This window comes from Globicephala melas, chromosome 3, assembly GCF_963455315.2.
Source record: "Globicephala melas chromosome 3, mGloMel1.2, whole genome shotgun sequence".
In the NCBI taxonomy this organism is placed as follows: Eukaryota; Metazoa; Chordata; class Mammalia; order Artiodactyla; family Delphinidae; genus Globicephala; species Globicephala melas.
In genome coordinates this window covers 56,930,134-56,954,560 of record NC_083316.1, presented here as the reverse complement: position 1 = coordinate 56,954,560, position 24,427 = coordinate 56,930,134, and the positions used below count along the sequence as shown (strand labels likewise).

The 24,427-nt window shown below is 35.0% G+C and overlaps 1 protein-coding gene across 1 annotated transcript in view; it reads right to left on the bottom strand.

Annotated features, from left to right (window-relative positions):
• The window catches only part of FCHO2 (FCH and mu domain containing endocytic adaptor 2), a gene marked incomplete at its 5' end in the record, with an annotated part of 114,516 nt that overhangs the window by 19,098 nt on the left and 70,991 nt on the right, over nt 1–24,427 (bottom strand). Inside the window, 9 exon segments of the mRNA XM_030845457.2 lie at nt 2,817–2,928; nt 7,204–7,330; nt 10,059–10,162; nt 15,905–15,999; nt 18,200–18,242; nt 20,455–20,479; nt 20,820–20,831; nt 22,252–22,427; nt 22,716–22,773. Coding sequence (XP_030701317.2) covers nt 2,817–2,928; nt 7,204–7,330; nt 10,059–10,162; nt 15,905–15,999; nt 18,200–18,242; nt 20,455–20,479; nt 20,820–20,831; nt 22,252–22,427; nt 22,716–22,773 — 752 coding nt within the window.

The following is a 24,427-nucleotide window of genomic DNA, read 5'->3' as shown; positions in this document are numbered from 1 at the left end:
CAGCCCCTCCATCATCTCAGCCTGATTCCCCACTCATCGGATAGTCTCTTCCTACTTCTCCAACTCATTCTGTCCAGTACTGCATCTCCAATCTCATCAAAAACCTCCATAATCCATTGTTCCTACCACCTTTTTCACTAATTTTCACTCTTCCTTCATATCCTCACTTCCCCCTATCTTGGGACTTCATGGTCCATCAATATACATACTCCTTTGCATAAACCCTCCCCTTGGTTCTCCCTCACTTGACTATGCTTGTTTGGCAAAACACAGTCTTAGCTAAATCCAGCTCCTCACCTACATCTATATGGCCGAACATGACTAGAGAAAAACATATAATGATATAGCCAAAACTCTCAGTTGGGCCCCCTTAGTATTACCTGGAAATTCTACATCCCCTAGCTCTTTTCATACCTTCTCCTTTCTCCTCTAACTAACTCTAACCTGCAAAATTCCCTCCCCCACCTGCAGTCAACGACTTTCCTTTAAATTTTACGGATGAAATAAAATCAGAAAAGAACTTCCTCATACTCTCACTACTAAAATCCTAATCTCCCTGACTCTAAAGGCATCCATACCTTCTGCCTTCCCTCCTGTTTCAACAGATAATCAGTCTATGCCCCTAAGGTTAACTGTACTGAAGCACATCTCCTCTTACATACTGAAGGACTTCACTCATGCAATTGTCCCCTTTCCTGTAGATTCAGTTTTTTCCATAAATATTGGATTTTTCCCATTAGCATATTGAAATGTATATCATCTTTAAAAAACCCAAAAACTAAAATTAATAAAGGCCTCCTCTGATTCTCCCATCTCTCTCCTGCTACCACCCTGTTTCTCTGCTTCTACTTAGAGCAAAATATCCTAAAAGAATTGCCTAACATTTGCGCTCTTCAAATACAGTTGTCTGTATTTGCATCATCTCCTTGCTCCTGAGCGCCCTCGAAGCAGTCTACTAGAGCTGCTCTTGTGAAGGTCATCAATGACCTTCACGTTGTTAATGATCAATTTTTCTTGACCTGACGGATAGCATCAGATACAGCTTCACACCTTCTTTCATGGAAGGGTTTGTTCACTTAGTTTCTGGGACTCTGCTCTACTGGTTCTCTTCTCACCTCTCTTGTTGCTTGCTGTCCCAAACTCCATTGCTGGATGATTCTCATCCTCCTGTTTTTAAACACTGAAGGGGGCCAGGACTTAGGTTCTCATCAGATCTCTTCTCTACACCCTAATGCCCCAGGCTTTAAGTATCATGTACGAATTAATGACTACCAAATATTTTAGCCTGCACCTATCTCTGAACTCCAGAATCATGTATTCAACTATCATCAACTCAACATCCCCACTAAATTGTGTTAATAAGTACTTCAAATTTAACAATCTACTCCCTCAACAAATCTTGACAAATCTGTTTTCAAAATACATTCAGAATCTCATTACCACTCACGATCTCTTCTGCTAATACCCTTATACAAGTCACCATCATCTCTCACCTGGACTTCAGTGGTTAACCCTTTCTCTCTGCATCTACTCTGGCTCCTTCTAGTTTATTCTCCATATAGCAGGCAGAGTGCTACTTCAAAAACATAAGTAACCTCATCACTCCTCTACTCAAAAGCCTCTACTTGCTTCCCACCTCACCCACAATAAATTCCAAACTCCTTACCATGGTCTACAATGCCCAGCCTGATCTGTTCCCTCTGTGGACTTATCTTTGACTACTTTCTTCCTTGTTTACTCCTACTCAGTGACACGGTGCTCTTTGCTATTTCATGACTATGCCAAGCATGCTTCTACCTCAGTCCCTTACACTTACTGGAATGCTCTTCACTCACCTATCTGCATGGCTTGCTCCTCCCTCAATGTCTTTCAAAAACAACCTCAAAAAGGTTTTCACTGATCATTCTATCTAAAATAGTAGCCCTCTGTTGTAACTGTCTATCCCCTTACCCTGGTTTATTTTTCTTCATAGCATATATCAATACCTCTCCTTTTCCTAAGTAACATTATTCATTCATCAAATATTTGAGCGCTTACTATGTGTAAGACTCTGTTGTAAGTGCTGAAGGTACTTTAGTAAACAAAAGTTCTTCTCTACAGAGCTTGCATTATCTTAAGTGAAAACTAAGAAACTTTCACAACAATGCAAGCTTATAACAGTCTTACACATATTAAGCACTCAAATATTTAATAAATGAATAATGTTATACATGAAAAATAAGGGTGGGGTGATGGTGGTGGGATGAATTGGGAGATTGGGATTGACATATATACATTAATATGTATAAGATAAATAACTAATAAGAACCTGCTGTATGAAAAAATAAAATAAAATTCAAAAAAAAAAAGAAAAATTAAGGGTGGTCATTCACCCAAAGATCATTTTCTTAATAGAAGGAGGTTAAACCAATCCTTCAAGAGTCTCCTGTAAATAGACATGCACTCTAGGTCTCTCTTGCAAACATCACACTTTCACCAAAGATATACATTAGGCCAAGATTCAGAGTTCTATCCCCATCTACGTCAGCTGCCACAAACCTGTTCTACAGACATGTCAAACAACAGATTTGTCATACTGGTCGTAAAGCCTGGGCAAAAACGTACATAAACTTAGAAAAAAGCCATCACTACTGATTATAGTGACTTCTTAAATTCGAAAGACAATATCTAAATGACTATAATTGATAGCAAAAAGCAGGTAAACAAGTAATAGAAAACTCTAATAGAGAATCAAAATGTAACTCTTAAAATTTACCACCAAGCCCCCTGCCCCTGAAACACACACACACATATACATGTATCTTTTAAAAACTAACTTGGTGGGATCTGCCCCTTTAAAGTAGGCATTAACAGATTCTGTAAGGGCGACTGCCACAGGTAAGGTGTCCTGATTTCCAAGGCTGACAGGACTGGGACCTCGTGACACACCTAGAATAAATACAATTCATTTGTTAAATCCTACAGAAAGATATTTATTAAATACCAAGACAGAGTAGACTCAAAATATTAGCTTGTCACAAGTGACTCTATTACTGGTTTCAAAGATGCCCCAAGTATAAATCTGGTTAAAAAATGGAGCATAAAACAAGTTGGACAAATAAAATATGACAGGAAAATATGTCACAGTGACTTCAATTTTAAATAGAATGACAAAGAAGGGTTGGGTTAAGGAATGTCAGAAGGAAAAAGCCCTTCAGCGGAAGAGCTAAAATTACTAAAATATGGCTTCAAAACCATTCAGATACTAAATTCTTTCAGGTTCTACTAATTCACATATGTAAGATCATTAAACTGGATTTTTCTATTTAAGGTATTTCTATACATTAGCTATTTCTAAATTAGCAGTGTAATGTAATCATGCACTACTCATTATTACTGTAATTCTCCTTTACCTCTTCTTTGTCTTATGCTTGTATTATATTCCCATATTACCTTTCCTCAATAAACATGACTAATAACATCATTTTGAGGTAACATTCCTGACATAAAGTTAACTCAGTAAGATACCTTTAGAGTCAAATCATAGAAAGAGCAGTGTTTTAAAAGAGTAATAAAATGTAAACAAATTTAATGTATATGTTCAGGTGTTTTTTAAAACCTAAAATCTGGTTTATTTCATAACAGACAAATCCCTTAAAACAGTGCATTGCCTTTTTTTTATTTACAAATGTACTCTCTCCATTTATGCCTTACCATTGTTATCGATTGGAAAGTGGAGCATTTCATTTAATATACAATATATGATGAAATTTTGTAAAAACAAGTCAATTGGGTAGTTAATGATGATTATTCATTCTTAAAGAAAAATATGTTGACCTAGGTTATTCATTTATCTCTGAAATCTGAATGTATGTTTTTTGTTACATAAATGTTACACCATGTTCATAGCCATCAGATATTTTTATTTCAGATGTGAGCTACTTTTGAGATACCTAGAGTATTGTTATTTCTAACAAAAATCAGTACTAGCTTTCTTTGCCTCACAACTAAACCTGGGCTCCTACAAATAGTGAGAAAGAGCTTTTGTTACCTTTGGAGGCCAGGAAGATTCTGTACTGTTCAAGATTTTGAAGAATTCTGATTTAGAAGGTTCTTCATAGTTTAAAAAAAAAATGACTCAGTGATTAAAAATACATGGAAACAGGAACTGCTGTTTCTAGGCCACTGGGAAAAGTAAACTCTCCCAAACAAGACAAGTTAAAATTTCATATGAAAATAAACTCAATAATAAAATGTATTCACAAAATCACAACAGCTACTATCTACTAACCACCAATATATACCAGACACTTTGCCAAAGAGGCATGAAAGAAATGGTGCCTTTCTGAACCACAAGTAGTTTTTTTCTGCAAAGCAGGAACATACTTTGTGGGTGATGGGCTGCAACAATGAAAGGACATGAAAACGTGTCTGGAGAAGTGTTTATAACCCAGATCAGGACATGGAAGACCTTTAATTTTATCCTATTGGCACTAAAAGACACTGAAAATGTTTAAAAGAAACATGATTGTGTTTTTCATTTTGTAAGATCACTGAACACAGAGTGAATCCTGGATTGAAAAGAAAAATGACTTGGCAGGGATTCAAGTTTGGATCAGGTGAGAGATAATTAAATGAAAGCTAAGGGCTTGATCAAGAGGCAGTAGTTTCTAGGATATGTGATTACAACTATGCAAATACATGTTTGTGCAGTGGGAAAATTTCACTATAAATCTAAATTAGTTCAATTTTTTAAAAAATATATTCTATACTAGGGTCACTAGAAATTCAGGAAAGCATATTTTCAGAGAAAGATGAAGGCTATAATAATCTTTTATTAGAAAAAATTCTATGCTCTTAAATCTGAAATTAATCTTTTCCCTTAGGTAACCTACACAAGTGGATATCTACACACAGTCATGGGTAACATTAATGCCTGCTAGGACTTTGACATTAAAAATCAAAAGAAACCTACAAAGTTATTCTTTTCAATTATCCAATTTGGGCATATAAAATGAGAATTCTTGAAATAGTTTCCCTGTAAATTGCTAAGCCTGTTACTGAAATATTGGCAAGAAGAAAAAAGTACTGGAAAGTTAGGAAAAAAACTCAAAATCCACTTAACATTTTGGCATATCCCCTTTTGTATATTCCATTGTTTCCAAGATCATATTGTATATGCATCCTTCAAAAAAATGTTTGACACAGGAAATATGTGCTTAAGTCCCTAAAAAAGTCTAAGTGTGTACTATATTATTCAGAATAACTCATTTTTTTGGAAAAAATAAATTCCTTGGATGTTCTTCTTTATAAGGATAGTATGCATGCATTCTAATTTTGGTTTAATTGTTGCATATTTACAATTGTGTATGTTTTGAAAATGCAGAGACATAAAGCTGAAATAAAAGGTACCTACCTTTGTAACAATCAGTGAATATTTTTGTGGAATTCCTTTCAGCTCCGGAGTAAAAAACAGGGACTCACCCCCAACTATTTCCTACCTCTTTGCTTCTAACTTCAGCTCACTGTATGAATGGTTTTCGTATGATTGATAGCCTTTGCTTTGTGGTTTTTATATTATAGTTTCTTTTTTTTAACTGACATATTCTTTCTGGTTCTTTCCTAATCACTTTTTCTCTGCTTCTAATAGCTTTAGAGGTAAGATTTGTTGATATTTCTTAATGTTAAGGAGAGAAGAGCAGGAGGGAGATGGAAGATAATGCAAAAATAATGTATGTTTTTATAACTTATCCACTGCTATCAATGGATCCTGTATAGAAACTGGACATAATTAGTACAAAATTGAGACAGTTAAACCTTAGAGTTATTCTTGATTTCTGAGACACCATAAATTGCTGGAAAAGGAAAAATTAGATAACAGAGTATTTTAGATACACTTTAGGGTCATTAGTTAACACATACATCTGCTTTCGATACAATACCTTGTGAAGTCTCACAGTGCTTTTCAATTTCAGAGAGTGTCCCAATCAAATTATCATCTTCTATCATATTTAAATAAAACAAAATATTGCAGGAAAAGAAAATACTTTCAAGAACAAGAAGAATCAAAAACTTAAATCTAAACAGGGAGCTGAATAAACATCACAATAAAGAAAGAAATTTTTAGGAAGATTTAAAGAAACTTTGTCCTATAAAATCCACATTACATCACATCCTGCCTGCCTGTATCATCACCGTCACCTACTTGTCGTTCTCCTATTGCCAGCACTGGCCCAAACTACAAACAAATATGTACCAACTTAATCAAAATTAAAGTTTCCATCACAAATAGAAAACGTTCTGAATAATCTGGAGATAATGGGAAACGACTAAAGCAATTTTGGTTACCAGGACCTGCCTGATTTCTAACAGGACCCATCTATGTTCTTTATGATTAAAATACAGATTCTGTGGAAACAAAAGGTAACAAAACCACATATACAAACAAAATGTAAGAATAAGGTGCTTGTTACAGCAAGCAAAAAGACTTATTGAATATATTGTTTACATAAAGTCAGAAGATGGGAAAAACAGTATGTTCACAAAAGTATATAAAATAAGATGGTAACATCACGTTCAGACATTTAGAAAGAAAATCATTTATCTCATTTTAGCCTATACCACTCATGCCGTTTTTACAATGGCTACATACAGAAGGCCCATTTCTCCTGCGTGAGTTTTGACAAATCAAATTAAGTATAATTAAATCAGCTTAATTAGGGCTGGGATTCTTAAACTCAACATGCATCAGAATTGCCTAGAAAGCCTGTTCAACGATTGCTAGCCCCACTCCAGAGTTTCTGCTTTAAAAGGTCTGCATTTCTAGTAAGTTCCAGGTGATACAGACAGATGCTGCAGGTCCCAGGACCACACTGCAAGCACAAAACCCCTTCCTTTCACTGAATCAGTTGCTTTTAAAACAAATTTTCTTAGGAATGTAAGTACCAATTCACAGTAGAAAGTACTGCATCATATTCTGCCTTCAACTATTTATATTGGTCCGCAGTTTATAAATTTGATGCATTCTTAACAGTGCTAATCATGGTTAAAATTCTCTATTCAGATAATATAAAATGTGAAAGAGAAAAGGCAAATGTGGCTACTTTGATAATGCCAGGTGTGTTTCCAGAAAACCAAAATGTCTAATGCTTAATTCTTCACTACCCTCAGCCTGATCATATTTTGGATGTTAAATTTTGCATGTAATTTATGATAACCACTTACCTACTGGAGTATTGGCCGCACTTAGTGACGCAGAAGATGAGATAGAGGAAGAACTTTCTGCCCGGGCTAACGGAGCAGCAGGAGGTGGGCTGGTATTGGAAGTTATAGGTGGGCTGAATGGCCTGGGCTTAAAAACAAAATGTCATTTACCAAAATGCTAAAACAATTCCCCAGTTATCAGAAAAGATTTTTAGGTATCAGGAATATTAATTTTAAAATACTAAACCAAATTTATTGTGTTTCTTAAAACTCACAGTTAGAGATGCCTAGGTCAAATCATTTTCAAGACTATATTAAAAGCTGAAAAGCCTATTTTAAAATAATGCCGTCAAGAGAATCTTTGTATATAAAACTTTTTCCGTATTTCAAAAAGTATGCTTAAGACAGATTCTCAGAAGTTAAACTGTTAAACATTATGAAGGCTTTTCATACATAGTGCCAAACTGCTTCCCATTTGGGTAACTCACTTTACCCTACTGCCTGTAAATATATGAGAATATTTCTCTGCACTCTTGCCAGCAATGAACAGATGAGCCTTAGAAGAAGGAAAAATAATAAAATTTAAAACCTTTTAGCTAATTCCGTAGATAAAAATAAAATTGGCATTTCTCTTTTATGAGTTGTCTGTTAGCTTTGCCTGATTTAGTTTGGGGAGGTCTTAGTATTATCCGAGCTTTCACTCCTTTTCTTTATTTGATGCAAATATTTTCTTCCTAAATATTGCTTTACTTTTGGCATTTACAAATCTGTGCACACTTTCCTTATAATTCATTGTAATGCTTCCTCATTGAGAAAGTTTACCCCATTCAGAGGTTTGAGAAAATCTTAATTCTACTGTCTTCCCACTTTTCTGGTTGAAAATAAAAACAAATATGAAAAATATGATTCCAATTCATTTATCTTTTACTTTGGTGAATGTTTCTTTTCCTTCCAAATTCCTAATTGTTCCAATAATACATGAGCAACACTTCCTGAGGTGTTTCATTTTTAAAATATGGAATATTGAGCTTAATTAAAGACAACCTTTTCCTGCTTATAAAAGTTATAAGTAAATGCAGTATTTATTTAGTGCCTATACTGTGTGTCAGGTCTTGGGTACTAGATACAAAGCAGTGAATTAGACACTGTTTCTGTCCCCATCTATTTGAGGAACATGAAAAACAGAAGGCGAGAAACAACCAACAAAACCCTATAAGCATTCATACACTAAAATTATTCAACTCTACTCGCATGAATATAAATTTATAGATATACACTTATAAAAATTAGATTATACTGCCCAAAATATTTTACATTTAGTAAACCCTCGTGCCCCCAATTAATTATTTTTAAAGTATTAGTTCCAGAGAATGGCTTTTGGATGACTCATTATTATGGACAGCAGGTTGAAAAAACACAGCAAGGTGTAAAATGTGGCTGTGGAAATATACAGATGGAGGTGGTACAGGACATGAGGTGACAGGCATTATGTAAACTATTAAGGCATTAGCAAAGTATTAAGGATAGAAATTGGCTAAAGCATAGTCCAGTGAAGGAAGCACACACAAAAACAGTACAGTCATCCCTTACACTTTAAATCATCTCCAGATTACTTACAATACCTAATACAATGTAAATTCTATGTAAAAAGTTGTACATGCAATGCAAATACTATGTAAACAGTTGCTAGTGTGTGGCAAATTCAAGTTTTCTTTTTGGAACTTTCTGGACGCCCCCCCAATATTTTTAATCTGTGGATGTGGAACCCATAGATACGGAGAACTGACTGTGGGTCAACTTTATATACAATGTGATTGATGCACTAAAAGAAACACGAGCAAGTGTATGGATATAAGGAAGAGAATGACAGAGGATGATTAAGTCCACTGTGGGGTGGAGAGGAGGAGTAACCATCAAAGAGGGGTTCACCTAGGTGGTGATATGTAGCAGGGTCTTAAAGTGAGCAGTTTCCTACATAGAAAACTGAGCGGTATTTCAGACAAGAGGGAGTACAATAGAGACATGGATATGTAAAAGAGCATGATGTGTTTGGGGAACAGTGGAAAGTTTCAAGTGGCTGGAACCTAGGTTGCAAAGAGGAGAAAACTGGACAGTTAGTATGGTAATGCAGGTTGCTGAGTCAACTTTATGAAGAGTCTTGTAGATTCAGCTGAAATATTCAACCACGTGGATTATAGGTGTACCACTGTAGATGTATATCAGGAGAAAAAGATTAAGCTTGACATTTAGAAATTTAATTCTGGCAATTAAACTGGCAAGTGAAAGATGAAAGTAAACCAGAACAGACTGAAGGAAAGAAGACTGGTTTGGGAGAGCCTGACTCTCAACAGAACCCATATATTTTCTTTCGTTAATCTGACAACTTTCGAAGACCAATGCCTTTTTCTTTTTTTAAGCAATGTGTACTTTTACAAGTCAATTAAGTGATGTGAACTCCAGAATGCTTATGTATAAAATAAAGAAAGCTGGACTAGATGCCCATCAGGACTCCCCTGGCAGTATACTTCTAGGTCTAAGAACAGGCCACCATTTTTTCCTTAATATTTGACTTTAAGCAAAATTATATGAAAATTGCTTCTTAATTATGAAACAATGGGTACTGAATTGTATTTTTATAATGTGCTAACTTTCTCAGGAAATCTCTTTCCTCCTGAACAACGGTCTTGCTCCACAGGTATGATCACTGAGATAATATGGGGAAGTGAAGGAAGTATCAGCAGGGAAAACTTTTCTGTACTTTGAAGACTTGAGTAGAAAATTCCAAGCATTTAGCAGTAAAGGGACATACAGAGAAATATCATTTGCATATTAAATCAAAACAGTTATAATTTTAAAAAAAACACCTGAGTACATACTATTTCATTAATCCCACTGAGTTTTCCTGAAGTAAGCTTTGGTCTGGAAGCAGGCCTTGGAGGTGGGACAATGGTACCTACAGAAAGAGGAGTTGTGGGCCTGGCTGGTGGGTGGAAAAAGAGAATTTGAAGAAAATCATTAGTATGTACCAATCCCTAGATAAAAACATTCTATTACAGAGAAACTATTAGGATTCAAAGCTCATTTTTCAGAAGTTCTTTTTCTTTAAAATGTAATTATAGCTATTTGTGAAATGCTAGGAATGTATCAAGCATGCTTTTTTCGAAGCTACCAATAATATTCCTGAAAAAAAAATTAACTTTTCAATAAAACTGACATAAATTGTATTCCTGTTTCAATTATTTATACATATAAAAATTAAATCTAATAAGTAAGCTGGTGAAAACCAGTTCAAGGCCTAAGGTCTTTAGTTTACTGCCAATACTTCTACTTTACAGTTATTTGCAAGACCAAGCCTTTGAAGCAACATCTTCAAAATAATAACATGAACTCTAAATAAAAACATTTACCTTAATTAAACTTGTAATCTCACTGTTAAGTTGAAACACACTGTGCCATTTTTTAGTGACAATCAAACATATCTTTATAGTTTACAAAAAAAATTTCCACAAATCACTATAATTAATTTTTGGTAAATATAGAAAATCATATATTGACTTCATAAATCCTACATAAATTTAGTGTTCAATGTTTTTCAACACTATTTGCAAATGTTGCAATTTTAAAACCAGAAATACTAACCTCAGTATTCCTAATTAAAAATAACTCTCCAGGGACTTCCCTGGTGGTGCAGTGGTTAGGAATCCGCCTGCCAATACAGGGGACACGGGTTCAAGCCCTGGTCCAGGAAGAGCCCACATGCCACGGTGCAACAAAGCCCGCGAGCCACAACTACTGAGCCCGCGTGCCACAACTACTGAAGCCCACGCGCCTAGGGCCCATGCTCCGCAACAAGAGAAGCCACCACAATGAGGACCCCACGCGCTGCAACGAAGAGTAGCCCCTGCCTGCCACAACTAGAGAAAGCCCACGCACAGCAACAAATAACCAACGCAGCCCAAAAAAAAAAAAAAACCTCAGCATGGTAGAAATTAATCAGTGAAATTCAAGTGTATATCATCAAAAGTCACACATGTATTAACATAATCAAAGCAAGAGTGTAGAAGCAAATACATTTAAATGATCTTTAATTAAAATGATCCTCAAATTCTTTTGGTCCATTCTAAAAGATAAGTCTATAATTCAGATTGAAGAATATAATATGGGTGTGAAGAAATATGTTTCAGTAAGTTCTATAAGTTTACAGATGTGCAAAGTTAAAAATATAAGAATGGGCCTAAGTATGTACATGGGAAAACAAACAGTAAAGCTGAGGACCCTTGGTCAGCAATGGAGGAGTGAAAGGAAGGAGCACGGAGGTGGTAGCAAGAGACCTAAAGTAAAAGGTAGTCACACCGGAGTGAAAGCAAATGCATGGGGGTATGGAATCATCTAGAAAGCAGATCATATGAAGAGATAAAAGATGCAAGCACCATTCAGGTTGCTTGAAGAAAACAGTAAAAACCTGGTAAGAAATCAAGTTTAGGTTCTAAGCCTGCTGCCTTCTTCCAGTCAGCACCAGTTCTTTCATGCTGCGCCCCTACTTTAAGCTGTACATTGGAAGAAATGTGCACTAACCTGAAGACTGTTACACTTCCCTGTGCTATGACACATTTACTTTAACGATAGTTCATTATCAATGAAACCAGCACTGACCAATACTCAAGTTATTTCAAGCTTCTGAGGGGGCTTAACATGGTAGGGACGTTTACACCTGAAGCTTCATTACTAATCAAGTGGCCTGTCCAAATGGCATTTAGATTGACTCAATCCAAGCCTGGTAGAAGTGTTAAGTTCACCTTCTTCAAATAATCAGAATTTGCTTTTTGAGAAAAAGTAATAAAAATGCTCATTAATATCACTGTTTATAAATGAATCTATTAATTATAGTAATACATTTATAAATTATAAACAAATCTATCTCCACATGCCAATTAGATACTGCTTCTAGATGCTTCTGAAGGAGATGACTACAACTGTTCACAGGTTTAAGTATCTTAATTGTGTTTTGTGGTGGTGGTGGTGCTCACTTCAAATAAATGTCCACTAGATGCAGTATTTCAAGAACATGAAGTGACTTGTAAAGTATAAAACACAGGCAAAAAGAGCTAACCGGGCTTCCCTGGTGGCGCAGTGGTTGACAGTCCACCTGCTGATGCAGGGGACACAGGTTCGTGCCCCAGTGCGGGAAGATTCCACATGCCGCGGAGCGGCTAGGCCCGTGAGCCATGGCCGCTGAGCCTGCGCTCCGCAACGGGAGAGGCCACAACAGTGAGAGGCCCACGTACTGCAAAAAAAAAAAAGCTAACCTACATCTGCTCTCTGACACTACCTAAGAGGAACAGATAAAGCATGTTTCCCATACCACCCTTCATCTGAATAAAGGCACAGACTAATCTAGGATACAGAAGCAATGATGATGATGCAGAAGAAAAACGAGCAGCATTGCTAGCTGCTTCTGTCAGTAGCTTTTCAAAACATTTAATATTATGGCAAAGGTCACGCTGATCCTCAGAGATGCAGCTGTTGGAAAAATCTCTCATCCAAAGCACCAGGGAACCCAAAGGTATTTTCAGCTTTACAATGCAATCTCTGGAATGCCTTCTGAGCTCCACTGGAGTCAGTAATTTTAACAAGTTCATCAGTAAAGGAAATCCACTGACTCTGCAACCATGAAGCAAAAGGACACTTATTGTGCTCGCTGGTGGTGTCGTTACAGCAGGATAGCAGAGAGGCTTGGTGGAAAAGTCTGGTAATGGGTTTTCTAGACCTAAAATCTGACCTGGTTTCAAGTAAAGAACCAATTATCACACCCCCAGACAAATCAGTTTGGGAGAGAAAAGCAGAGTTCCTATTCTGTTCACTAAGGTCAGCGGAAGAAGAATAAAGAAACTGAAAACTAGAAGCAACAGGAAAATTCTAAAACTAAAATATAAATCTGCAGAGCCAAATAGTTCTTATTTCAGGTTAATATTATTTCAATTACTCAAAACTAGAAAAATTTAATAATACATGGAACAAGAGCATGAGCTCAAACTTTATATTAACTGAGGAAAATAATTATGAAAATAAGAAACTTAAAATATGTATGAGTAAAATTTAAGGTCCAAAAATATATAAGGCCAGAATTATTCCTGATTTTCAGAGGAGCAAAAGGTAATGCTAACAGTCAGTAAAAGTCTGAAGAGGTTTGACAAGGTGTCAAAGTGATGCTGCTGGGTACATGTGTTCCTTAACAAAGTGCCTGACTAGTGATAAAACTTAAAAATGTCATAGGAAGTAAGACAGACTAAATCAGTGTTGGAGTTGATATAAAAAACCAGCCTAGTATTTTTCAAAAGATAATTTTACAGGGGTTTTACAGAGCACAAGTGCTCAATTAACCCATGGGTAGAGAAGAAATGGTCTATACTAGCACTTATCAAAGGGAAGGAAGATATGAGCTATTTATATTAAATTTTATATACATATACTTTATTACATATAATTTATGTATATGTAAATTGTACATATATGTTTATTTTAAGAAGCAACTGAAAATACTTCTGTACCAAACTTTAAGCATGCTTCTTAAACATATAAAAACACTGAAAGGTTTAACATATTAGTTACTAATGATAGGAATTATTTTCTTAGACTGGTTTAGCTGAGATGGAGTGATTAATGAATTAAGATTCTGAAAGGGACAAAGGAGAGCAGGGAATAATCTGACAACCTGGCCATTTCTAAAATGTGAAAATGGTACCAGTGTAGACGATGTTAAGGGAGACATGCACTGTAAAAAGCAGTGGAAGAAAATTTAAGACAAAATGGCTATTTCACAATTTCACTTAGGGCCAGTCTTACAAAACAGGAGAATCATCATAATGTATTCATCAGTTTTATCAATAATTATATTCTGTCCAAGTGAAGACTTAATAATAATTACCACACAGCAGAATGTCTCTTTTCAACATGACTAACATTCTTTGAAGGGCAAAATAATCTGACATTTTTAGACTTAATAGGAAGTTTTTAAAAGGCATAGCAAAATAAATTTTAAAATAAGCAAAAAAGAAAAGAAAGTTTTATCATTCCCTACCTACTAAACATCAAATGACAACTAAATGAAACTATCATTTTTTTACCTGAAGTTGAAAGTGATATGGGCAAAACATTCTTTAGATAGGTAGCAAGAGGAAAAGAGAGCACTTTTTTGAAAAGGAGATTGTGCTAAAGAAAATAGAAACCAAGGGTGGAGTTATGAAGAAATTTCTATATAACTAAAACTTCTGTGATAACAAAGTGAAAATTTTTACTAAAGATTAATAAAACCAATTCATAAAAGAATATTATCAAAATTAAAATTAGGACCTTCTCCATTCTAAAAACAGAACAAAACAGTATTCTGACATTTTTACTAAACAAAAAAAGAGACCTTAATACAACTTCAGTTTTTCCTATACAATTATTTTACTTATAAAATCTATTACTAAGATTAGTTTCCTAAAACTAAATAGTAAACAAATGCCAATTGAGAAAGGCTATAATGCCACTTCAGAATATGTGCAATTACCTAATGACTGCTTCTTGCTGTTCAAAACTCCCAATTGTTTCAGGTTAAGGTTGCCTAAAATCCACTTATAATTTCTTTTTAAAACATTAGTTTCTAAACAGTCCAATTTTAAATACTAGTGTTTATTTTATTATTAACAGTAAAATGTTTCAACATGGCTTATTGTTTTGTTAATCTGCCAGAGTATGACGAATTGAACAAAGATTTTGGAATTAGTAAGATCCAGGTTTGAATCCATGCTTCATTTCCTAGTTATGTGGTGTTAGAGAAGTTCCTGATCTCTCTCAGCTTTACTTTTTCTATTTATAAAACAGGGACAATAAAAAGGACTTCATGCAGCAGTTAATGAGATGAAATCAAACAGAACGTGCATATATCCCAGCAAAGACACAGCAAGAACTGAATTCAAGTTCTCTCCCCAACATTCAAGCATTCCTTTAACCCCAAGTACTGCACGGCATTTCTGAAATCCCCAAGAAGGCTAAGATCAACTTAAAGTGATTTTATTTTCGTTTTTTGAACAAGCAGTTTTATTAAACATGCTTTGATGGTTGACTAGTGGGATTTCATATTTTGAAGAAAAGAAAAATTTAATATATTCTTGCCAAAAGAACAACTAAAACACATTCATAAAGTTATTTCATGTTGGGAAGTGCTAAAGCCTTTCTGGAAAGCAGTTTGGCAAAAAGTAACAATGGGCGTATCTTGTGACTCATAAATCTTGTATTAATAAATTATTATAAGGATATGAGATGTGCACAAAATCTGCTGTATCTACGGATGTCCATAATACTAAAAACTAGATGCAACCTGAATGTCCATCAAGAATGGACTGGTTGTATTAACGCACATCTATGATGTTGAATAATAAAAATTATTATTTGGGCATTGATATAGGAATGATGCCTAGAAATAAATATATTAAGGGAAAAAAAGCTGGTGTTTGATGAATTTTTGTTAAAGCCATATGGTCTTTAAGGTAAGTTAACAAAATCAGTATAAAATCACTTTTATATGGCAATATGATCAGAGGACAAGTTAAATTTTTGATCATTAAGTACAACATACAAGTAATGGATAAATCAATTAGAAAAAAGTAACTACTGCATTCCTTTACAGTTACAAAAAAAAAAAAAATATATGTGTATATATATATATATATATGTTTACCTGATGATGATGATGAAGTTAGTGAAGTTGAAGAAGATGAATCAAGAGATGGTCCAAACAGGGGGTCCCAAGCAAGTAAATCACTGGTCCCTTTCCTACCATAACATTTTAAAAATAAGGATTTTAGCAAATGAGTATTTTATTAGTATAAAATATAGTAACTTATCTTTATTTCATAGAAAGCTCAATATATATGATTAAAGAGTTGGACATTGTGCTTCACATATGATTGAATATGTGAAGAACTTAATTAGCAGGTTTAATAAACTCATATTTGTTAACTGCTATAAGCAGAACCCACAATAACATTAAGTTCGCAAAGGAGAGTAGATTAATCCCCACTGATTAAACCTTGTTATATTCTAATAAACGTAGGGGCTGTCAGAATAGAAATAATTTCAGTTTTACAAATGAAAAGCAGCATGGAGAGTCTATGTGAGCTGCCTAAGGACACACAGCTAATTAATTCTGTGGCACTATCAGATGTGCTAATTCACGTCTGGAGCCCAGTCTTGGACAGATAATTTCTGAAGTGATATGAAATCAGATAGAATTTTTATAAGGCCATACTTATTATCAAAGATGAAGAAAAGGGTAAAGGATTTTTTTCAAAGTACTTTTTAAGTACAGGATGGTGGCTTAAGCTCCATGTATATAAACGACTGTATACAAACTTCAAAGATCTGATCACTGCAGTAGATCATGCACAGGAGGAATTCTCCCTAGGTAACCCACTACATGGGCTACTAAGGTTGGCTCGCAAAATGTATGGGTCATACATGTCTCTTTATGAGAGGTTACCAAGACTATGGACAAAATCAAGAGCATGAACATTCTCATTTCAAAAAACTCAATGTGCTGCATAACCAAAGATTTTCTTCCACTGACCTCTTGGAATCCTTCAAACTAGTTACTCTCAGGATTCAACTCTTGGCTCTTTAATGCAAACATACATGTTTCTCTTTTCCATCTTAGTCATATACCCTTTTAGGATGCTTAATCTCTAGGATCTTGAGGACCTGACCTTTGCCACCCCGTCTTTTTTTCAAGTTAACTGCCCCAACTTTATTGAGGTATGTTTGACAAATAAAAATTGTACATATTTATGGTATAAAAAAAGAAAATCCCCATTTAAAAATAATCTAATGTATCAAACTACCATTATTTAAAATATTTTTTAGAAATCCTAGAAAACAGGCCCACTATAATGAAAATATTACAATTACCTATAAGCACATATCTAGTATCTCAACATGCACCCACATGGAAGCACACTTACGATAAAGTATAGAATCACAACTGTATAAATGATTCCTAAAAACAAAGTCTTAAAACACTAAACTTATCTTTAAAAATGATAAATCAAATGAATACCTCCACTCTGCTCGATTAGTGCTTAGCTTTCAAAGTTTCCATTTTAAACTATTCATTTAGTTAAGGCTACTTTTACTCATACAAAAAACATTAAAATAAAGTATTCTTGTTAATAAATACAGAAGTGAAAAAGGACCCATGCAACACTGGCTTAAAATATTTTTCTCTTTTTAAGAAGAACTGGCAACATGTCTTCTAGACCTCTCCTTTTTCAATTAAGTTGAAAAGGTTCATAAAGTATACAGTCTACTTTACAAGGTCACAGACAAAATTGAAGGAAAACAGTGAGAGAATTTCCATGTGAATAACTAGTTGAAATATAGACATGTATGAATTTGGGATACTATCATTTATTTAGAAGCAGTGAGGACACCAAGGCCAAATACAGCTGAATGGATTTTTTACAAATTATCATAGAAAGAAATACTGTCAAATGAGAAAATAATTTAAAACTTCTAAAAACTCTATATGATGTTTCACAGCTTAGGAAACAGGATGATTAAAAACAGTGTACTGGAATTAAAACTACAGAGATAATACAACGAAGGATACTTAAAATTTAAATGTAGTGGGGAGGGAATAATAAATAGGTGGAGGACACAGGATTTTTAGGGCAGTGAAATTATTCTGTATGATACTATAATGGTGGACACATATCAATATCTGTTTGTCAAAACTCATAGGATATAGAACACCAAGAGTTAATCCTAATGTAAACCATGGACTTTGGGTGACAATGATGTGTCAGTGTAGCAAATGTGCTACTCTGGTGGGGGATTCTGATAGTGGGGAAGGTTTGGCATATGTAGAGGCTAAATGTATATGTAAAAATCTCCATACCTTCCACTCAGTTTTGCTGTGAACTTAAATTTCTCTAAAAAATAAAGTCTATTTAAAAAAAATTTTTAACGTGGAACTTACTCATTGGATGCAGCAGATGGCTTTGATTTTGTTAACTCTTCACCTAATTAAAAAGTTGAAATATTATGAAAAAATTAATAATCTGAGTAATAAAATATTTTAATGTAAGGAGAACTACTACACATACATCAATTTTTAAATTCTGGCATTAATAACATATATAAACAATTATGAAGAAAAGGAAAATAAGCCTTTAACAAGTCTTCTACCATGCTTAAAAATATAAAAATAGGGCTCCCCTGGTGGCACAGTGGTTGAGAGTCATCCTGCCGATGCAGGGGACACGGGTTCGTGCCCCGGTCCGGGAGGATCCCACATGCCGCGGAGCGGCTGGGCCCGTGAGCCATGGCCGTGAGCCTGCACGTCCGGAGCCTGTGCTCCGCAACGGGAGAGGCCACAACCGTGAGAAGCCCGCATACCGCAAAAAAAAAAAAATTAAAAAAAAAATAGCTGAATTTCTGTTAAATATTCATTTCTTCTAATATTTTTGATGAGAAACAACTTAAGTCAACTAAACTAATGAATAGTCAACTATTCATTAAACTGCTGTTCATAAAAAAAAACGGGCTACAACTTTAAAAATCAGAACAAATGTTTAAATACTTATGTATTTAAATAATGTATGTAATAACTCAAGAATTTTAACTGATGAATCATGAAAACATTTTTCAAGTTCTGATGATATTATTAATGATTATTTTATTGACCAAAAGTAGTTATTAATCCTTGAAGGACACCCTATTTTTTTTTTTTTTTTTTGCGGTACGCGGGCCCCTCACTGTTGTGGCCTCTCCCGTTGCAGAGCACAGGCTCCTGACGCGCAGGCTCAGCGGCCATGGCTCATGGGCCCAGCCGCTCCGTGGCATGTGGGATCTTCCCGGACCGGGGCACGAACCCGTGTCCCCTGCATTGGCAGGCGGACTCTCAACCACTGCGCCACCGGGGAAGCCCTGGGACACCCTATTTTGAAAAATAAAATTTTTATAACAACAAAGGTCTCTTTATAAGGTAGTCTATTTTGCTACCTTCTGCATTTATAACATGAATCATTTCATAAGCAATTGGTACATGGAGGAACAGTGTCAGTAATACAAAAGTCCTGCTGGTTAGTAAGCAATTTTCATTGCATCTTAATGTTTTGCATCACCAAGCAATAGCTGATGAATGCAAAATACATCAACATGGGTAATTACAGCAAACTATGAGGAATACAACAGTGTACATAATGCCCATTCACATCACATTCTCCCATTTGGCTCATTTCAGCTGTTTGTTTTGCCTCATGGTGCTTACTGTGGTGTCTGTCATCTTTTTGCATTTTGCCCTCATCTTGATAACTCAGTAGCCCCCTTTTATACTCATTTTCCTCACATCCCCTTATCATCAAGCTACTTACCATTTATGTTTTGAAAGTAAAAGCCTACTTTTAGTTTGGTATTTATTATGAATTTAATAGGTCTTTTTAATTGTGCTAGAATTTTTAATTACAATTGATGTCATGGTTTTTATTAAGCACTGTGTTCACAAAATTGCATAGCTTTTGTGTGGGCTGCCTCAACTCTATTTTCCCCACAACTCTTGTTATGTTTAATACATGATTCTGCAAATGGTGTTAATACCCCAAAAACATTTTTAGTATAATTTGAGTTACTGTACTAAAAATCTTATACTAGAAGTTGCAATTGTGATACGACTTAAAAATAGATCAAGCTAAAACTCATCTTTCTGGGGACTTCCCTGGTGGTCCAGTGACTAAGACTCTGTGCTCCCAATGCAGGGGGCCCAGGTTCAATCCCTGGTCAGGGAACTATATCCCACATGCCGCAACTAAGGGTTTGTATGCCACAACTAAAGATCCCTCACGACACAACGAAGACCCTGCATGCCGCAACTAAGACCTGGCGCAGCCAAATAAATAAATAAATATTAAAAAAAAAAAAGTGCCTTCTGGCTCATGAGGATGAGTTATGCTAATTAAACAGTTTTACGTGCTTAATCAGAAGCTGCTCTTTGGCTTTGTTGATTTCTGAAAAACGTTGTAGCCACGTATTCAAGTTTAAAGCATATCTCAAAACTAAAAGAAATAGTATAGATAAGTTGTCTTCTGTTGCAAAACAAGTATCCTTCTAGTCTGTCGTCATGGCTCATGATGAAAAAAAACCATTTCTACAACTACATATGTTAGGCTACAAGCTTAGCAAATTCCCTGATAAATTTTAATAGACTTAAATAACCAATTTAAATGTCAAACTTACTAGATGAATTCCGATTCATCTGCACCTAAAATAGAAATGCAAAAACTAAGTATCATTAAATAATTTAATGCGGTAATAAAATATTTGATAAAATGTTAATACTGGGAACATAATTTTAAGTTTTTAATATACCTGCTCAATTATAAACCGTATTTACATAAAAAGATTACAGAAAAAACTTTTTTGTAGTCAAAAAAATAATACATGTACCTTTAAATCATTCAATAAAATGCTTTAAAATACCAGTATCTACAGCAACATACTATGACTTGCTGATTTAAAAACACAAATATTTTGAAAATCAATGTTCAAATATACAATTTCTTTTTAAGTCAATAGGTAAAAATATAAAATCTTGCACTTACTGGGCTGTGTCTCTAGTAGTACATGGAAGGAAAAAGAAAAACATAGTGTTTAAAAAAAAGGAAAAAGAAAAACATAGTATTTGCTTTAGAATTTAAAATATATTTCCTTGCTCTAATAAGCATGTCTTAATCATGTCTATTGATAAAATCTATATACCTTAAAACACATACACTGTTGGAGGGAAAAACAACTTAAGCTAGATAAGCGAACTGGGCAACAAAATATACTCTCAAGACCCCTCTTTTCAAATATTAACAATTAAAAATTTTCTGATTATTATTTATTTTCTGAGTATGAAGTTAACACGTTTACTTTTTTAAAAAAAATAGAAAAGAGCACAAAGCATCAATTATCTTACTACCCAAAGACAGATGCTTAACATTTTGATATATATATGTCCTCTAGGCTTTTATTTATTTACATATATATTTTAAATTAGTTATGCTCTTTACACAATAAAAAATGTTTAATGGCTTCACAACTTCCTACTTCAAATATAAACCATAATTTAATCTTGGCATTAATGTTAAATAGTAATGGTAGAATAAAACCTCACTTCAGAAATTTGGTGGAAAAAAGTTCTCAAATTAAATTCAACAAGTGTATGACTGGGAGAAAAACACTTTTTCTAAACAAATACATAAAGTCTACTTAAAATATGTAATTAAATAAAATACAAAATGGTGAGAACTTTTATTCTCCATCAGCTACAATAAGTATGTGCAGATAAACTAAACTGACATTCTAAGACATGCTTTTTTCCCATAATTTAACATTTCTAAATTTAAGAGTATGACATCGATAGAAAGATTACGGTGATTTTTTTCTCCCTCAAAAGCTATCAAGTTTAGTATCTCAGAATTGAGGAATTAACCACTACCACTACGAATTCTTATTTGCCTTTTCCTGTATGAAAAGTATGGAAAAACAACCATTAATTACAGTGACAGAAAAAAAAAAAGCAAAGATATAATTTAATTTCACTTGAAATTGATTTTTATGGAATTCCTTTTACATAAAGTTCACCAAAAAAATGGATGAAAAACTTTAACATTAGATGAGGAAAAGGTTAATACTGTAGTTCACAAAACTCTGCCTGAGACATACAGCACTATTTATAAAATACATCAAATGGCAGAAATAGTGCATTTTCCACATTTTTGTTTAAAACACATTCAAAAGGAAGCAAAACTAAACCAAACTCAAAAATTCATCTGCCTGTATAAAAATTATAAACTGTGTACCTCAATAAAGCTGAAAAAATTATAAGTATTTCCTCAGCCAACATGCTTAACTATTTACTATGTGATGTTTTAATTTTCGTTAGTCCTAAAATTAATCAGATGCAGGTAGATGAGGTTAAAAAACCAAAAAACAAAACCCCAAAGGCTTCTGTATAATGAGTGCAAACTTGCTTATTTTCTTACTTACAGATATTGCTGGGGAGAGCGTTATATTTCCTATAGATACTTTTAATTCATCCAAGGAAGCCATTGTGTGATGTGAGTTATTCGGATGCATAGGTTTGATTTCTATCCGATACTTCTTTGGTTCTTCATCTTCAGAATCAGAATCACTAGACGAGTAGAAATGGTTCTCTTTGGTATGTGAGTATCAGTTAAAGAATTGAGTTTTTAAATTATCTTAATGCACAACCAGTTTTTCACACATTTATAAAAAGGAACAAAAAAACTCTGAGATAAGATGGACTTTATCTGAAATGTAACTACTAACTTTTATTCATAGCATGTCAAATAAAGATCACAGAGGCACATTTTATTACAATTAATTAAAAATTTGAAGAGTCTTTATTAAATAATAGATTATTTTGTTTTAACTGTCTACTTATATATGCCAACACAATCCATAAGACTATCCAGATGATGAAAGGATATCATTCTGATTTGCTTCTGGTTTTATACTATAGCCTTCTTCATCCACATCAGGAATGTTCTATGGGGAAGAAGAAAAACTTTACTGTAACAATGCCTCCAACTGCAAAAACATTAAAGGTTAGCAAAACAGCCTTAACTATTACCGAGGAGCTTTATCATTTATCAAATATCACAGATTAACAAAATTATTAACACTGGGAAATTATGTGTTTTTAGATAATTAGCTTCAAATGACACTCCACGCTTCAGACGTCTGAAAGAGAAAAGCACTGCAAAACAAACAGGATAAACACTGAAAGGAAGAGAATAGGTGTTTGGCTAGGCATGCCAGCAGTTCTGTGAATAACCAAATTTTTACCTAAATCTTCAAAGTGAAGAAATAAAAGCAAAAGATTGTATGCATCCACAGAAGACAGGTGGTAAAACCAGAGGACTGACAGCTTAAGTAAATGGAAAAACATATCAAAAATATAGAACAGGGCTTCCCTGGTGGCGCAGTGGTTGAGAGTCCGCCTGCCGATGCAGGGGACACGCGTTCGTGCCCTGGTCCGGGAAGATCCCACATGCCGCGGAGCGGCTGGGCCCGTGAGCCATGGCCGCTGAGCCTGCGCGTCCGGAGCCTGTGCTCCGCAACGGGAGAGGCCACAACAGTGAGAGGCCCGTGTACCGCAAAAACAAAAACAAAAACAAAAAACAAAAAAAATATAGAACAGGGACTTCTCTGGTGATGCAGGGGTTAAGAATCCGCCTGCCAATGCAGGGGACACGGGTTTGAGCCCTGGTCCTGGAAGATCCCACACACTGCGGAGCAACTAAGCCCGTGCGCCACAACGACTGAGCCTGCGCTCTAGAGCCTGCATGCCACAACTACTGAGCCCACATGCTGCAACTACTGAAGCCCACACGCCTAGAGCCCGTTCTCCGCAGCAAGAGAAACCACCACAGTGTGAAAGAGTAGCCCTGCTTGCTGCAACTAGAGAAAGCCCATGCGCAGGAACAAAGACCCAACACAGCCAAAAATAAATTAATTAATTAAAAAATATATTGAGAGAGAACAAAAAAACAGAAATAAAAGACTACCAAGGGGCTTCCCTGGTGGCGCAGTGGTTGAGAGTCCGCCTGCCGATGCAGGGGACACGGGTTCGTGCCCCGGTCCGGGAAGATCCTACATGCTGCGGAGCGGCTGGACCCGTGAGCCATGGCCGCTGAGCCTGCGCGTCCGGAGCCTGTGCTCCGCAACGGGAGAGGCCACAACAGTGAGAGGCCCGCGTATAGCAAAAAACAAACAAACAAAGAACAAAACAAAACAAAAAGACTACCAAGAAAATTTAAACTATACTAAAATACCACCTCTTTTCCATGAGACTGGCAAAAACTCAAGTTAAAAAATATACTCTGTTGGCAAAGCTGTGAGGAAATGTACTCTTATACTTTATTGGTATACATACAAAATAGTACAATTCCTACAGAGATAAATTTAGCAATATCTAACAAAAAATTTACGTGTTTACCCTTCTACCCAGGAGTTCCTTTTCTAGGAATTTACTCTGAAGATATGCCCCCAAGAATTAAAAAATACATATGCAACAAGGTTATTCACCAGAGATTATTTGTAACTCAAAATTATTGGAAAATACTAAATGTCCAAGCATAGCTGAATAAACTATGGTGCATACACAAAGTGAAGTACTATGCAGCTATTTAAAAAAAAA